This window comes from Austrofundulus limnaeus, unplaced genomic scaffold (genome assembly GCF_001266775.1).
Source record: "Austrofundulus limnaeus strain Quisiro unplaced genomic scaffold, Austrofundulus_limnaeus-1.0 Scaffold14, whole genome shotgun sequence".
In the NCBI taxonomy this organism is placed as follows: Eukaryota; Metazoa; Chordata; class Actinopteri; order Cyprinodontiformes; family Rivulidae; genus Austrofundulus; species Austrofundulus limnaeus.
Window position 1 is genome coordinate 2,231,934 of NW_013952416.1, and position 16,822 is coordinate 2,248,755.

At 41.5% G+C, this 16,822-nt stretch overlaps 2 protein-coding genes across 3 annotated transcripts in view; one reads left to right on the forward strand and one right to left on the reverse strand.

Moving 5' to 3' along the window:
- Positions 1–2,515, reverse strand: part of rnf180a (ring finger protein 180a) — a 7,407-nt gene extending 4,892 nt beyond the window's left edge. Inside the window, exon 1 of one of the 2 annotated variants that reach the window (XM_014002675.1) lies at positions 1,380–2,515. In XM_014002675.1, coding sequence (XP_013858129.1) covers positions 1,380–2,279 — 900 coding nt within the window. In that variant the 5' untranslated portion in view covers positions 2,280–2,515. The remainder of the gene's footprint in view (positions 1–1,379) is intronic. The other variant, XM_014002676.1, reaches the window with a different exon arrangement.
- An 844-nt stretch (positions 2,516–3,359) lies between these two features.
- Positions 3,360–5,798, forward strand: htr1aa (5-hydroxytryptamine (serotonin) receptor 1A a). The gene has a single exon (XM_014002677.1). The coding sequence runs from the start codon at positions 3,816–3,818 to the stop codon at positions 5,094–5,096; it is 1,281 nt and encodes a 426-aa protein (XP_013858131.1). The 5' UTR covers positions 3,360–3,815; the 3' UTR covers positions 5,097–5,798.
- Positions 5,799–16,822: the final 11,024 nt, after the last annotated feature.

The window sequence follows — 16,822 nt, forward strand, 5'->3', positions numbered from 1 at the left end:
CTTTTTACACCTCCCTTTCTTCATGCGTTCAATACTTTTTCCCTGTGCCATTCCACATTATTACAAATAACTCCATTTCTGGACATTTATGTTTGATTTCTTTGTACGTATGGATCACTTGGGTTGTTACCGACATCTGGTGGAAATTTCATGTCATTAGCACCTCTAGTAATATATTTACTGAGAAAAATGGCGACGTGTTCAATACTTATTTTACCCGCTGAATATTCGAATAAGCTGAAAAGAATTGCCTTCCTGTCACACAGGATAAAATAATCATCTATGATGTTGGGCAATAACACCCAATGTACCAACCCACAAACTGCARCACGAGGAGCTAAAACTGACTAAGGAAAGAAATAAAATAGAGTTGTTTTCTGAAGAAAAAAAAGATTGTGAGATTAATATTAGGTAATTACACCTTTGATGGATTCTGGCACAGTAAAAGGTAAAAAAGAAAAACAGAAATACCTAAAATGAAGCCAAATTACTAGCAGAAGCCCTCAAATCAAGACGCTGACATCTTGAAAGTTTCAAACCAACTCCTGCTCCTCAGCTTTCTGTACGCCTGCAGTCAGAATCATTTTTAGTCTGCCAACGTGACTGCAGCTCAGCGGCGACCAATCAGAACTGAAACAGCTCTTTTGTCTGGTCGCCTGTGAAGGGCTCTCTGCCCAAGCCTCATCATGCAGCTAATTCAGATGTAACCCCACTTTAAACCACACACACAATGGCTATTGAAATGAGCTAGGTGCTGATATGGCTGTCAAGTGTTGGAGTCTGGATGAAACGAACACACATAAACATACACCTTTCTGCCACATTAAGCGAGGGAAATAAATAAACACAGAAAACTAGATGCAGAAAAACAATCATTTCTTCTGGGTTTGTGGCTGCATGACCCAGAGCACCTGTTCTCCCATGTTTGTTATGTTCAGTCTTTTTCTGAACGGGTGTTCTCAACTGTAATTTCATTGTGCTCTGTACRATGACAAAAAAGGCCTAATCTAATCCTAATCTAATCTAATTCTGTCACATCTGTCAGTTTATACTTTGGTTTTGGCTTTCTTCTTTTATAAACAGACCTTCAGCTGGGTTAGTGAAGCAATTTAAAGATTAAAATCTCAGAATGACATATTGGTTTTGTCATACTCTACAAAAATGACAAAAACCCCTCTGATACGTCCCTACTGAGAAATACAGTTTTCTCTTTCTCTTCCAGTTTTAGCGTTTCAGCTTCTTAATGCATTAATGATTTGTTTAGTATCAGTGTAATGTTATTTGTGGAATTAAAGAAAAATATAATGATTTGATTTTTTGATCCACATTACATAAAAACACAACAAAGACACTTGGAAATAGAACCGCAGCATGTTCACCTGTCTGCTTCCCTGCTGCTGACTTTGTCTCCATCTGTCTCTCCTCCTCTGCCTCCGTCTAAGACTTCTAATCCTGCTCCTCTCCTGTTTCGTCCTCCTCTCCACGACGGGGACACAAGGCAGCACCTCCGCTGAGGTCAAGGACTGACCCGTCACTTCTACCAGCCCGCTGCCTTCCTCCTCATCACCCTCAGCATTGTCCTCCTCCCCGTCCCCCTCATCTTCCCACTCTGAGACGAGGGTCTGACTTCGATTGTTTTGTGATGATTGTCCGGATGCTGCCCCCGTCCTGACCTCCACCCAGAATGGATCTGGGTTTCTGGATGAGTTAAGTGAATGGTGGTTTGAGTCGCCTGTCACTGGCCTCGAGGAAACCCACTGTGTTGAGAGAGCTAGCTGAGTGGGCTGGGAGTTTAAATGGGAGGTTATAGTCTGGATGAAGCCAAAGCCCTGGGGTCTGGGACACATGTGTTGTCTCTGTGAGTCTTTTGATAGTTCTTGAACTTCTAAAATGCTGGGTTGATGGATGTCAGAAACAAATAAAAGGCCACTGCCTCCTTCCTGTGACTCAGCTGTTTCTGTCTTCTTCTGTTTTCCTCTTTCCTTGCTGCCAGAATGTTCAGGTCTGGGCCTCTCTTCATCACTTTCTGGGTTTCCTTCCCTCCACCTTCCTCTGTTGTCCTCGGAGCAGGTCTGTCTCAGAGCTTTTCTTCTGAGCAGGGCAGGTCTCACCAGCCTTCTCTCTCCTGCCACATCCTCGCTCCTCAACAGAGGTCTCACCGCCTTCGTGCATAGACGATTAGTCTCATCGCTCCAGTCTCCTTCAGCGGCGTTCTCGTTCCCACCACCTTCGGTTCTGCTTGAGCCGCTTACAGCCGATGCTCCCACATGGGATCTCATGATGGTGCTTTAAAGCCTCAAGCAGACCTCATTTGATGCAACTTTAACCAGCTAAACTGGTCTTACCCCTCCCGACCATCCCGCAGTCTTCTTTCAGAGTCCCACTTCTTCTGGATGTGCAAACTCAAACTGTTTTTAAGAGTCGGATGGAGCGTTCCAGTTCCCAGGAGATGAGAAGAGCAGCTCTTTGGTCTGACCTGTCCTGCCCCTCTCTGAGCCCCCTGGGGCCTTCCACTCTGTTAACAAAAACAAAATCCCCCCCATGATGAGCCCCTTTACAATAGGTGCTCGGTTCATGTGGTCTCACTATTGTGTAGTGATAGAAAACTCAACCCTGAATTCACAAAAAATGAGATGAAAAAGCCAGAAACACGTTTTCTGCACAATGTCCAATACCACCGTGTCAGCTTTTTCTCTATGAACCAAAATAAATAAACAATGTAACCAATATAGAATTTATCAGATATAACTGAAATGTGTGATTTTAGTTTTGGTACACTGCCTCTTTGTGTGCTTAAATTTTAAGAAAATGTATTTTTTTTCAGTGGCTTTTTACCACTTGATCATCAACTGCATAAATTTTCAAAAAAAAAAAAACAATAGAAAAAAAATAATACATTTCAAAAAAGCTTTTAACGTTTGTTCTCTACCCTTACATAAACTTTTTTTTCTCATTTCTTATCTTTTCCACCTGAACGAAAAATAAAACCTTCATTTGTTGCAATACACCCTGTGGACAGCAGATGGCAGCAGTAATCCTTCTTGACCTGCAGAGGAGCTGCCCCTGGTCCTGAATCACATCTCGTTCTGTGCGCTCTGGCTGTTCAAACCACTACAAACACACATCAGCTCCTGTCAACACTCTAAAGGCTTTCCGATTATCTAAATTAGACACGTTTAATCTATCTTTTTTTAAATCAACAAGCTAAATAGTAAATAGAGAAAAAATGTTCACTGTGAACTTTTCCCAACACCAAGTTGCATTGCTAATAATAATAATAATAATAATAATAATAATAATAATAATAATAATAATAATAATAATAATAATAATAATAATAATAACAATAAAGGGTCCGAATTGTCAAATAAAGAAGAGCGAAAGGAAATAATCCCCCCTCTTCGGCTGCTTGCAGTGAAAAGCGGAGCAACACGGAGCGCGCCAGCACAAAACTCCAGGGTGACCCCCCTCCCGGTCTGACGTACCCAAAGCTGTTGGTATAAATGAATTCACGGCATCACCGAGCTCAGATGTTTCGCAGTGCAAATGAGCCCACCGGTGTCCACACTCATGGGCTGCTACACACACACACATGGGCGCGGGCGCACACACACACATGCGCAGCCTTTAGCGTGCACGCTCGCAAACACTGCGTCATGCGTCCTGAGAGCGACAACACGAACGCGGTAACCACGATGGACACCTAAAACGCACCGGCGGCGGCAGTCTGAGCGGCTGGCTGACTTTCTGCTCACTTTATCCCCCACCCCCCACGCTGCTTCAGGAAAGTTTCACTGACAGTGTGCGGCGGCATTATGGATTTTATAACAAGGAGCAATGACAGCAACGCGACCAGCGGTTACCCTGAAGGGATGGACGTGGTCGCCGACTGGATCGGGGGTGAGAATTTGACGGCGTCTGGGTTCCTGCCAGATCTGGTGCTGGCTTACCAGATCATCACCTCTCTGCTCCTGGGGGCCCTCATCCTCTGCTCCATATTTGGCAATGCGTGCGTCGTGGCAGCCATCGCCCTGGAGAGATCTCTCCAGAATGTCGCCAACTACCTGATCGGATCCCTGGCCGTGACAGACTTGATGGTATCGGTGCTGGTGCTGCCCATGGCGGCGCTCTACCAGGTTTTAAACAAATGGACTCTGGGGCAGGGGATCTGTGACTTGTTCATCTCTTTGGATGTACTGTGTTGTACATCATCCATCCTGCATCTGTGCGCAATTGCCTTGGACAGGTACTGGGCAATAACTGACCCCATTGACTATGTAAATAAACGGACACCAAAGCGAGCTGCGCTCTTGATTTCCGCAACTTGGCTCATTGGTTTCTCCATCTCCATCCCGCCTATGTTAGGGTGGAGAAGCGCAGAGGACAGGGCGAATCCGGACGCGTGCATGATCAGCCAGGACCCGGGCTACACGATCTACTCCACGTTTGGAGCGTTTTACATCCCGCTCATCCTGATGCTGGTGCTGTACGGGCGGATATTCAAGGCCGCTCGGTTTCGGATTCGCAAGACGGTGAAGAAAACCGAGAAGGCAAAAGTTTCGGACAAGTGCTTGACCATATCGCCCGCCATCTTCCACAAGAAACGGAACGGGGAGCTCGGCGGAAAGGGCTGGAAGCGCTGCGACGAGTCCAAAACCAGCTCCCCGTGCGTAAACGGCGCGGTGAAGCACGGAGACGAGGGCGAGTCGCTGGAGATCATAGAAGTTCTCAGCAACTCCAAGACGCACCTGCCCTTGCCCAACACCCCGCAGTCGTCCTCGCAGGGCTACGAGAGCATGAACGAGAGGAACTCGGGAGCAAAAAGGAAGCTCGCGCTGTCCCGCGAGCGCAAAACGGTGAAAACGCTCGGTATCATCATGGGCACGTTCATCGTCTGCTGGCTGCCGTTTTTCATCGTGGCGCTGGTGTTGCCTTTCTGCGCAGACAGCTGCTACATGCCCGACTGGCTGGGCGCCGTTATAAACTGGCTGGGCTACTCCAACTCCCTCCTGAACCCCATCATATATGCCTACTTCAACAAAGACTTCCAAAGTGCTTTCAAGAAGATCATAAAGTGCAAATTCCACAGAGCATAATCTCATAATAAATACTTACAAACGTGGTGCAGGTWAAMAACAACAACAAATCAAATAAAAAAGGGGACAATGGTCACAAAAGCTGTACAGAGCAGGAAAAAAACCTCACAGACTTTCATTCAGGGACAGATTATTTTAGGTGTGTGAGATTATTGTGTAAAAAATAATCATAATAAAACAAAAAAGGGCAGAAATCTTTGTTCCTAATGTACAAGCTCATGTTTCTTCCGTGTTGTAGTGACACATGCGACACACACACACACAAACAACCATAGTTGTATTGCCACGCCAGACGTGTCCTGTGCTGATTCCATGCATTTCTATCATGAGGCACGCGGGGTGTCCATCCCACGCCACGAGCTTTGTAGCACTGAAACAATAAAAAGCAATCAGCGTGTCATTAAGAACTCTGGAGTGGAGTTTTTGTTCACGAAAGGAGGAGATGGAGTCGAGGAAAACAGCAGGCCTAAAATTAAGCTGTCTCATGTCTTCATAGAGGTCAGGTCATCAGGACTGAGTGGGATTTTTTATGCTTTTTTTTTAGCCAACACAGCAGGAAAAGTGCATTATTTGCTCTGCCAGGTGTCTCATATGCAGCATAGGTTGAATCTCAGGTTATTCTTGTAGAATAATGTAGAATAAAACCAATTGAAAGCTTATTTGGTTTTCTTATAAATCTCACTTTTCACTTCTTATTCAGATTTCCAGGTGACATGAAGGCAAAAACAATTCACTAAAAAATATAGTTTTCCCCTTTTTTGTCCTTTATTATTAAAAACAAGAAACTATTTCAGCAAACCCACACAATTTGAAAAAAATGTATAGACTCACTCAGATATAAGAAAGTCCACCTCACATGACTGTGAAGCTGCAGTAACTCCTGTCATCTGTTACATAAAGCCCGTACACAAATCCACTTACAGGAGGAGATACAAAGATAGAGGCTGTCAGAGGAAAACAACTTTCAGGAAGAAGCCCCAGCGAGCCCTGCGCGCTGCTCAAGATGGGTGGCTATTTGACCTGTTGTCGTGGCAACACATCAAGCTGGAGGCTGAGTGGGTCTGTTGGAGTGGCAGGCGGGCCGGGGGGCTGAGGACAGGCAGGAATGTGAGACCCAGCATGACAATTTAGAGATAACAACTGGGGTGTACAAAGATGTTCTGGTAAAGGAGGCAGGAACAAGATCTTTTTTCTTCTTTTTTTTCCTCACTAAGACAAAATTCTAAAGTGGCAGCTTGTTCGTGTCAATTTAGAGACAAAACTTTCCACTCATACATGATGTTTTATTAGAATCCATGATTTTTAACACATGAATTAATCCCATATGTAAGAATGACAAAATCTTTATTACAAAAACAAAAAGGTTGATTCAAAAGGTCTGCATTCAGGTTGTGTCACTCCTGCACAACAACAATAAAACACTTTATTGACTGGTGCTTGGGCCTTTAGASCAGTGGTTCCCAAACTTTTCAGCTTTTGACCCACAAAATACCAGCAGCAGAGACYTGAGACCCCAGCTGTTGTTGGTTGATGAACATTGTTTTCACATCAAATAAACAAGAGCATAGTAACAATTTTTATTATGCTATTTTTGTCCATTTTAAGTACACTAACTTTATTTTTTTGTAACAAAAAAGGCTAAAATTATTGACAGTTGTAATTTTTTGTGTAATTAATTCAGAAAATCTTTTCAGGACCCCACCTTGATGTTTCGGGACCCMACTGTGGGTCCCGACCCCAACTTTGGGAACCACTGCTTTAGAGCACATTGTGGTCACACAATAAATAAAGCTTGGATTCAGCAGATGAAAATATGGAGGAATGTTAAAGGTTCAGCTGCATTTGGCTGAATGTCACTTTACAACCAGTGAAATGACATTTCTTCCTGGGTTGTCARTCAAATATGGCAGCCTGTGTTAGTGGAAGGCGTTCTCTCATTTGTCACTGAGGCTGTTCACTTGTTTGAAAAAAGTAAATGCTTTGCTTAAAACATTAAAATGAGACGTTAACAAAGCCATTCTCAGCAATGCAGGAACTGGAAACTGCAGAAAGACAGTTCTGTGCAGCTGTCTGTCATCCTGTTCCATTCTGCTTCAAGTTCTTTGGTCTCTGTGCCTTGATTTTTAAAAAGACATGCATGTTATCATAATTAGTGATTCTCATTTTGCTGCRAGTGCAGTCCTGCATGGCTGTCTGCCTCATCATGTTAGTCTTTTGATGGAAGAGTGACCTGATTGGGCTTAAACTCTTCGCTGATACATTTAAATAAAACTAAAATTAATAACATCTGGACTGAGTTACAATTACATAAGAAGTTCTACCATCAGAAAACAGTACAATTATTGAGTTATTTATTTTGTTTAAACAGGCAATAACACAGTATTGCAGTACAGTAACTCTATCCACCGTCAAGCTTAAAACTGAGCTGATAAGTTAATATTTTTGCATTCTTTTCTCTAAGAAGTATTTGTATGCTTTCCTTTGTCCATATTTAACAAAAAAGTAATTTTAGATGTAACAACCATGCCCTGCCTCACAGTGTAATACTTTCCAAAATTATTTATTTGAAAAAGGCATTGACTGTGATGCACAAAAGCCACAAAGTATCAAAGAACGTTTGATTTTTTTTTAGATACAAATAGAGGCAGGCAGCCATAAAAACCTCTCTGGTCTCACATTCCTTGGGTTTCTGTTTCTCCATTTATTTAGCTGCTTTAGTGCAATATAAATGCAATCAAAAGGCTTTTGAGAAAATTAATCACACATCTGCAACCCCTGGAACAAGTTCTGGGCTGCTCACAGGCTCAGAGACGCCCATGTGGAGGATGTGTTAGAAGAGCAGAGTAGAACTCCCGTTTGTGAATCACACTGAGGATGTGAAACCATTAATATCATTACATGTTGGTCCTGATTTATGGGATTACAAAGCAGCTGAGCGGCTTTGAACTCTGCTGTAATATCAAAGGTTTGGATTGTGAGACTGCACTAATCCCACCCTCTATGGGATCCTTGAGTGAAATATAGGTAGGTGGGTGCAGGCTGATGACGCAAGAACTCTTTGCTTCTTTCCAAAAAAGGAAACGAGATGAGAGGAGGCGAGGCGAGATGAGAGCACCAAAGAAATAGGAGAAATGCRTAAAATGGACTTTTATTCACGTTTCAGATTTACAGATTTTATATGAGTTTAATACAAGATATAAAAACAGCCTTGTAGGTTTTTCAATGACAAATGATTCAGCTTAATTTCATGTGCTAATTATAATTTTTACTGCTTAATATCAACCAGTAGCTGTTATTATATTTAGTTATGGACAATTTAAATAAACTAAACATCTAACATGTGGATTTACTCCTTATGGACTGAAATCCATCCTTTTTTTTTAATGCAGCTTTTTCAAGATCGGTTACTGAAAGCAACAGGTCCCAAAAGAGGAAGTTCCCTCAAACCACTGAATGACATTAAAAAAATGTCCGTTTTAGAATAGAAAAATAGTTAGTGTGGGAGTGGGAGATTTTCTAGTTTACACATGATCACCACAGAAATGTCATTTGAACATCAGATCATTGGGACGTGTGTAAAAAAGAAGCAATTTTTTTCCAAACCAAGCTTGTCAAATTTCATCATTTTAGAAGAGGACTTTAAAATAAACCTGAAAAATTTGGCAGCACTCAAAAACATTTTTTTTCTTTGGCTGTGGTTTCTTGAGCAGTCCTTTCCAAAAATAATTTTCAAACTTTTTTTTTCGAACAGTGATGTAAAAACGCTGCCTGCGTAATAAAGTACAGGAAGTGTAAGGTTTCAATAGGAATATGAATATCTGTGATGAGTTGGTAACTGTTTGATCTACTTAAAACCTGTTTTTCTTTTACAGTCTTGTTTTATTTTTTATTTTTTCAGCTCAAATGAGTGTCTGGCAAATTCTGCTCTAATAAAAGCCTCAAAAAATATATTTTATGAGAACAGCAAAGCATGTAAACAGTTATGGCTGCTATCATTTACATTACACAACTTGTTAAAAGGAACTTTCTTTTTTCTCTTTGTGGAAATAAAAAAGTATCTCATGAAGTTTAAGCATGTTGTTTGCACAAAAATGTATTCTCATGATTAGTCTATGAGAACAAATCACAAGATAACTAAAAGTGTTATGTTTCTGATTAGGTAAATGTATAAAATGGAAAAGTGCTGCAATAAAAACACAGAAAGAAAACTGGAATAAAGCAGGAACCAGTGAGAGAGAAGTTTATAAGACCGAACACTTAGCCTGACGAATATTTCTGCTTCGCCCCCTCCTACTTCAGGGTCTTTTTGATCTGTCAGAGCATTTCCAAAGATCTCACAGCCCATCGCACCCTGGAGACTTTCTCTCTTCGCTCAGGCCTGTGACAGAACGCCACGAAACGCCTTCTGACATGAAGCACTGAGGGTTTAGCTGTATTTTAGTTATGGTTATTTTTTGCGAGGTAGGTTTTGTCAGAAACAAATATGTTGTTTTCATTTTTCAAACTGGCACAAAGATTGATGGACAAAATAGCTTCTTGTATACACGCACACACACAAAAAAATCCTATCACTGTGATGGAAGACACGAACTCAAGGACAACAGCAAACAGAAAAACAGGTAAGAGGAAACAATGCCTAATCCATCGCTGCTTTCACAGACRATTTAAAAGCATAAAGAAGATGAAGAGTCACAACCCCAGGAACACTTCACCTTGGCACTTCAAATTTTTAAGAACCTGCCTGCCTCATCCTCGGCGARAGGCAAACACGTGCTGTTACTTTTAAACTTCCCATTTCCCAGAGGTTTGCTCTGCGCCGCTTGATAAGCGTTCTCTAGCTTTTGAACTTTGAAAGGATTAAGTCTGGGGGCAGACACGGAGGTGGGGTAYGGCTACGTGACACAAACACGGGCCGCGTCGCACCGTCTCCGAAACAAAGAACCAAACAAGTGCCCTCTCCGTTTGCCTGCAGGGAGCTACAACCTCACGGTTGCTCGTCTGTTTCTGCCTGTGCGTGCACGGGTTAACAAGGCCTCGTTTTACTGAAATGTTGGCATCTGAAAAAAATGGAAGCACACTTTAGCTGCAACGTTTGATAGCTAAAGGAAAACCAGCAATGAGAGATCTTGCATTTGGAAAAGGACTAAACACAAGCCTGAATTATGTTTTAGGGCTACGATACATGTTAAGAGAAAAGTAAGTACAAGACTAGAATACATCCACCTAAATTGTGGTTTAGCAACGCTTTACCATTCATTATGAATTGAATTTTACTGTAATCACAGCTCACAGAGGCTCTGACAGGAATAAAACCTACATCATAAATTATAATTACTAATGAGAAAATGCAAAACAGAAGAACTACTTAGTGAAAACTGTGGACTGTCAAACACCAACATCCAGCCATCTTCAGACTGAGTTAAAACATTATTTTCATAAAGGCACTTCTGTGTGGGTAAAATATCTCTCCAGCAGAACATGTAAAAACATAATGTTAATCTGCATCGCATAGAGTGACTGCAAGTGTAGGAGCTTGTAAGGCTCTGAATAGCTGCCATGGGTTTTTACACCTAACCATTAATTTGTCACTTGTCTCGATAAAACAACTTTCTTCTGAACTGTCTTACAGATCAGGTATAAGCCCGGCTGCCTAAAGGCAACGTTTTACCTCACACTTAAAAAGTCTGAGTAACATTTCACAGAACCATTAAAGTGGAAGTTATTTAAATTGTCTAACTGATGAGAAAATGCTTGACTTATTACTTGAATGCATGGTGCGCATGAAACTTTTCTTCTTTTTTATTACACAAAGGAGACAATGACTGTGTCCAAAACGACAGGCCGGGTCCTCCGGAGGACCCAGACTACCCAATCGAGGTGGGCCGGGTCCTTGGTAGACCGGGAAGACCGGAAAAAAAGAGGCTGTGAATCTGGACGGTCTAGCCTCCCGTCCTTACGTCATGTCACCTAGCAACTGTGACGACGCTAAACAAGCAAACTTAAATCAAAACTAGAAAAATATCAGTATATTAGCATTATTAATATCACAAAACAGTAAAATTGACTTAAAGGTAACATTTGAAGAACTAATTGACCCGCTGTAGGTGCATGTTTATTTCATGTTTTTATGACAAAAATAATATTTAAAAACATGTCCATACAAATGATAAAAGTGTTAGAATTACAACTGCTAATTTTTTTTTAATTTTTATATCACCATATTTTTATTTAAAATGTATTCTTTTGTCTCGCTTCGTCCGCCATTACTAGCATAAAAAAATCTCTGGTCAGGCCGCAATGCATTATGGGATATGCTGGGCCAGGAAGGATCCATCGGACCTGTCCTTCGATTCGGGCCAAAGGAAGGACGTATTTGTCGGCCGCATCGGAGGAGTCTTCGGTTTGGGATGTCCTTCGTCGCGGCGCTGTGACGTATGCGGCCGACGTATTCGGCCTTCAGAGGACCCGGCCTGTCGTTTTGGACACAGCTAATGCTTTCCTGCCACCTTCAATGCCTCCCTCAGCCAGAGCATTGACCCCACATGCTTCAAAACCACAACAATTGTCCCCGTCCCCAAGAAGAGCCCACCCACCTGTCTCAATGGCCACAGGCCAGTAGCACTCACTCCAGTCATTATGAAGTGCTTTGAGAGAGTGCTGCTGGCCCACCTGGAGAAAAAAAGACTCGTACATCTGGATCCTCTTCATGGACTACAGCTCAGCCTTCAACACAGTCATCCCACAAAAACTTATCAGTAAACTGGACTCACTAGGAATTCAACCCGCCCTCTGTGACTGGTTCCTAGACTTTTTGACTGGAAGGCCTCAGACAGTCAGGATTGGGAACAGGACCTCCTCCACTCTCATCACAAACATCGGAATCCCACAGGGGTGCATCCTTAACCCAATGCTCTACACCAGAGGAGCCCAAAGTGGGGCCCGCGGGCCAAAATTGGCCCGCCGAGCCATTTGATTTGGCCCACCAGCAGTTGTCCTGGTTACTAGATTGTAATTATGTTAAAATTAAATATAAAATACAAGTAACTACAAGAGACATTTAGATTAGATTTAAGCTCATATATAGATTTGCACACCTTATAAGACCACAGACTCAAATTTAAAATTATGAAAAGTCCCATGAGCCTTTGCTCCCTGAAATTTCTCCATGTCTATGGGCTGAAAAAAACTAAAGAATGTGGGCAACCACACTGGCTGCTAGCTTAATCATAAAAAGTAAAACAACTTTACTTAAGTATTTGCATTTCTTATATTACTGCATTTGGCCCGCAGCCCTCAGATTGATTTTAATTTTGGCCCTCTTAGGGAATATATATATATATTTAAAATTTTGGCCCTCTCAGGGCACCCCTGCTCTACACCCTGTTCACTCACGACTGTGCTGCCTCCCATGAGAACAACATCATCTTGAAGTTCGCTGATGACACTGCAGTGACAGAACGCATCACTGGGGAGGATGAAGCGGCTTACAGGAGGGAGGTAGCCGGCCTGGTGTCTTGGTGTGAGGACAACAACATCACCCTCAACATCGACAAAACAAAGGAGCTGATAGTGGACATGAGGAAGGAAAGGAGGCCGCACCAACCACTGCACATCAGAGACCTCGAGGTTGAGAGGGTGAGCAGCTTTAAATATCTGGGCGTCCACCTTACTGAGAACCTGACCTGGACTGAGAACACCACACAGCTGGTCAAGAAGGCTCAACAGAGACTTTACTTCCTGAGGAGACTAAGGAAGTTTGGCATGTCAACAAGGATCCTCAGGAACCTTTACAGCTGCACTGTAGAGAGCAKCTTGACCAGCTGCATCACAGCCTGGAACAACAGTGCCACCACTATGGATTACAAACGCCTGCAGAGAGTGGTAAAAACTGCTGAGAAGATCACAGGGACTTCACTGCCCTCTCTGCAGAGCATCTACCACTGCAGGGTCCACAGGAGAGCAGCCTCAATCATCAAAGACCCAACTCACCCCCAGCATGGACTATTTACACCTCTGCCCTCCGGCCGGAGGTAGAAGAAGTGTGACATGCAGAACCTCCAGATACAAGAACTCATTTTTCCCAAGTGTCATCAGACTTTTAAAGAGCTAAACGTGACATTCCTCCAACTATTATTATTATTGCACATGCGCACATTTCAGACTGTTACCTGTTGCACATTTGCACATTACCCTTTAAAAACAGACTGTACAGTTCCCTTCTTGTTGTCATTATTATATTGTTCCCTTCTGATGTTATTATCCTTAGTTTAGTCTCTTTTTTTAATTAATCAACATTGTGTACTTTCAGTGATGATTTGTTTTTTATTATGGTTATCTCTTGGCATTCAAAAATGGACGACAAAGTAAGAATTTCATTGCTCAGGGAAACATGTTTTCATCTGTGCATATGACAATAAACACTTTGAATCTTTGAATCTACAGTGTCTTGTGGGTGCAGTTTTGAAAGCAGTAAGAGGAAAAGGAACTATTAGAAATACAAAATTAGAATTACTTACAAAAATCAGGCCTTCTTGGGCCAAATACAGTTATATGTGAGGAACTGTATGCAATGATTAATTTAAGTAAATCATAAACACAAACAGGGCCGTACCTAGCCAATTTGGTGCCCTAGGTAAGATTTCAGTTGGTGCCCCTTGTGCAATCTTCTAAAGCTCACTGCCAATTTCTAAACATTCACACCAAATTTTTATCTTTAGAAACCAGGTTGTATTCGTATTCATATATTCATTTAAAACAGAAAATCAAACGTCTGCACCTGCCAATATTTGCCGACAGCGATGAGGAACACCTGTTCATGTTTACGAGCAGCTGTGGAGTGAAGCTGTTCTAGGGGGGAGTTCAGGAGTATACTCCCCCAGAAAGTTTCATAAAAGATCTACTTGCATTTTTTGACCATATTATGAAGCCTAGGTGTAAATTCAGTCTGGAAGACTCCTCCCAGCCTCATTCGCTTCATCCGGTCGCATCGTCACATGCCTCCACTGTAAGCCTATCAGCATCCACCTATGCCTTGTTGCAGCCAATCAGCATGCAAGTCCTCACTAACAAGGCCCTCCATCCATGGCTCCTTCTGCTCTCACTCCACCACCAGTGCCTGGGCTCCGGTTGGAGGGGTGGGAGTGGATGATGAGGATTTGAGACACCCTTTGCGCCTATGTCTTCTGCAGAGGTCCGAGTGCCAAATTAAAACTTTCTAACTGCTACTTTGTCTTTGTGTAAGTCTCTCCTGGTTAAATTACTGAATACGTGGGATTGATAACATAAAATCAGTATTTTATGAAGGTAGAACACTGAAAATCAGACTTTAACCTGAACTTTATCTGATGTCAACAAAAATTGCCACTGTCCTTACTTGTTTTTGGGTTTTTTTCACACTGAGCACCAATAATTAGTCTTGACTGCATCAAATGATACTTATATTATAAAACATCCTCTCCTCTGCACCATGTAACATCTCATGTAACAAAGCAGCTAAGAAACCCACAGAACAAGTTACCTTCATTAATCTGAGTAACCAGGGATTGTTCTACAGGATAAATCAGGGGTGTCAAACTCATTTTCACCAAGGGCCACATGAGGGTTATGGTGGCCCTCAAAGGGCCACTTGTAATGAACTTTGACGTTTCATATTTAACTTTGACTAAACAGTGTTTTAACATGACCTCTTTTAAACACTGGTAAGAACTAAGTGTACGACTGACTAAATCTGAAATAAATACAGAAATATTATTAAAAGTAAAACAAATAAAGTTTTACTCACTGATTACTTTCTAGTGAGTAGCTGCATTATGGCAGATTCAGTTTATGGTTGATGCTGAATTTAAAGCAGCTTTTTTYACACATTAATACTGTGCTATCCAACTAAATTGCAAGGCTACTTAAAGCCAACAGCTCAGGGGCAGGACAGTTGTTATTATCTTTCAACTTTTAAATTTATTTTGTTGCATTTAATCATAAATTTAAGCTTACCATTGATATAAGAAACAATTTTCATGTTAAGTACCCCCCCACCCCCCGCGCAGGCCTTGAGGGCTAAATCAACTATACTCYGATAAAAAGTTAGCATTTTTTTACATTTGTCATGCCCCCGAGATGGATGTTGTCCTATGCATTTGCCTATACTTCCTTCCCCAGAACACAAATATATTTTTTTAATATCATGAAGACTTTAACACAATACAGCACATTACTAAAGAAATAAAAATCCTCTTTGCAAATGCATTGCAGAAAAAAAGAAAAACATTTCCAGCACAAAACCTAATATTTATTTGCATGTTTACATACATTTTATTACCCTGTGTTTTTTATTTCCAGTTCTTGACAAGAAAAAAAACACACACACACACACACACACAAAATAAGTGTTATTGAGTGGCTACCTGCGGTGATTTTCACACCAAATCAGGTCAAAATGTGTGACCAAACAGCCTCCAGCACCTTGTTAATGCCACAGGAAGACAAAGTAAGGCAGAGAGCCGGGGGCAGGACGACAGAGGTGGAGATCTTGGAGAGGAAACGTCACTTGGCTTATTGCATCATTTCCACAGCCTGTCAGCAGGAAATATATGCAGCTAAGTAAAGTCTCTATTGCCATAAAATGAAGTATTTAAAAAAACTGTTTTGGTTTCATCTGCTGCCAACTCATGTGATGCATTTTCACAGCATCTCAGCATGGGTCCTATAATATGTTCACAGTCCAAGAATAAATAACATGTCATCGTTTTGCTGCGGGGACAACATCCGATTTGAATATAAGTGTAAAACATTTTTGGAATCACACATTTCTCTGCAGCTTGGAAATCACCAGTTTCCCTCCTTTATTTGTTTATTTATTTATTTTTTATCAGTTACATGTCCAGCAGCTAAATGGCTGCACTGTAGCTCTATGATAGCAACATTAGGTGTCTGCTGAGATGTCTACGCTTTCAGCCGTGTTGCCTTAATTGCAAACAAGATGCTGACACAGGCAGGAGATGTGTTCATTAATTGGGCAAACACACCCACACACACACACACACACACACACACTTACACACACACATGAATAGATTTTTAAAAAACTACAGCTTTTCCCTCGAGCTCTTGTTGATTGTCCAGTTCTCACCTAATTTAGTCTTATTGCGAAGCTTTTACTTATTTTTGACACGGCTAAACAAACTAATAGCAAAGCAATTCACAGGGCAACACTGTTGCTCACAAGTGCAAGAAAAATCTCTTTTTCTTCTSTTGCTAATTGGTCCACCTAGTTGAGCATGCTTTGATATTCTATTTATAACTGTTTATGTGTATATTAATYATGTCCTGCAGGAAGAATATTTGCTCGCAGGCTTAATCTGACAAATTTTACAGCTCATCGTACTACTCACATATCTGCTCCCCAGTGAATAAATGAATATATTTGAGATGTTTAGATGTAGTGTGCAGCATTGAAGTTGGCTTTTTTTTTTTGCATTTAATGCTGACAAAAAAACCAGCAAAACAATGAAAAAAATAAGATTAAATGAAACCATGAGCCATGCAGTAAAATACTCAAAACAAAATCCTTTTTTTTGTTGTTTTTGTTTTATTACTGAAGCCCAACAAAGGAAGGAACATTCAAACACCTTGATGTAAATAAAACTGTGTGTAAATGAAGGCCCAGCRATATTTGAAGGAAAACTAATAACTCAATGCCTTTAATCTCATAGTTTTAAACTAAAACTAAT

Excerpts from the sequence above, each read along its gene's own strand:
- htr1aa (XM_014002677.1), top strand. The coding sequence starts at position 3,816 with ATGGATTTTATAACAAGGAGCAATGACAGCAACGCGACCAGCGGTTAC.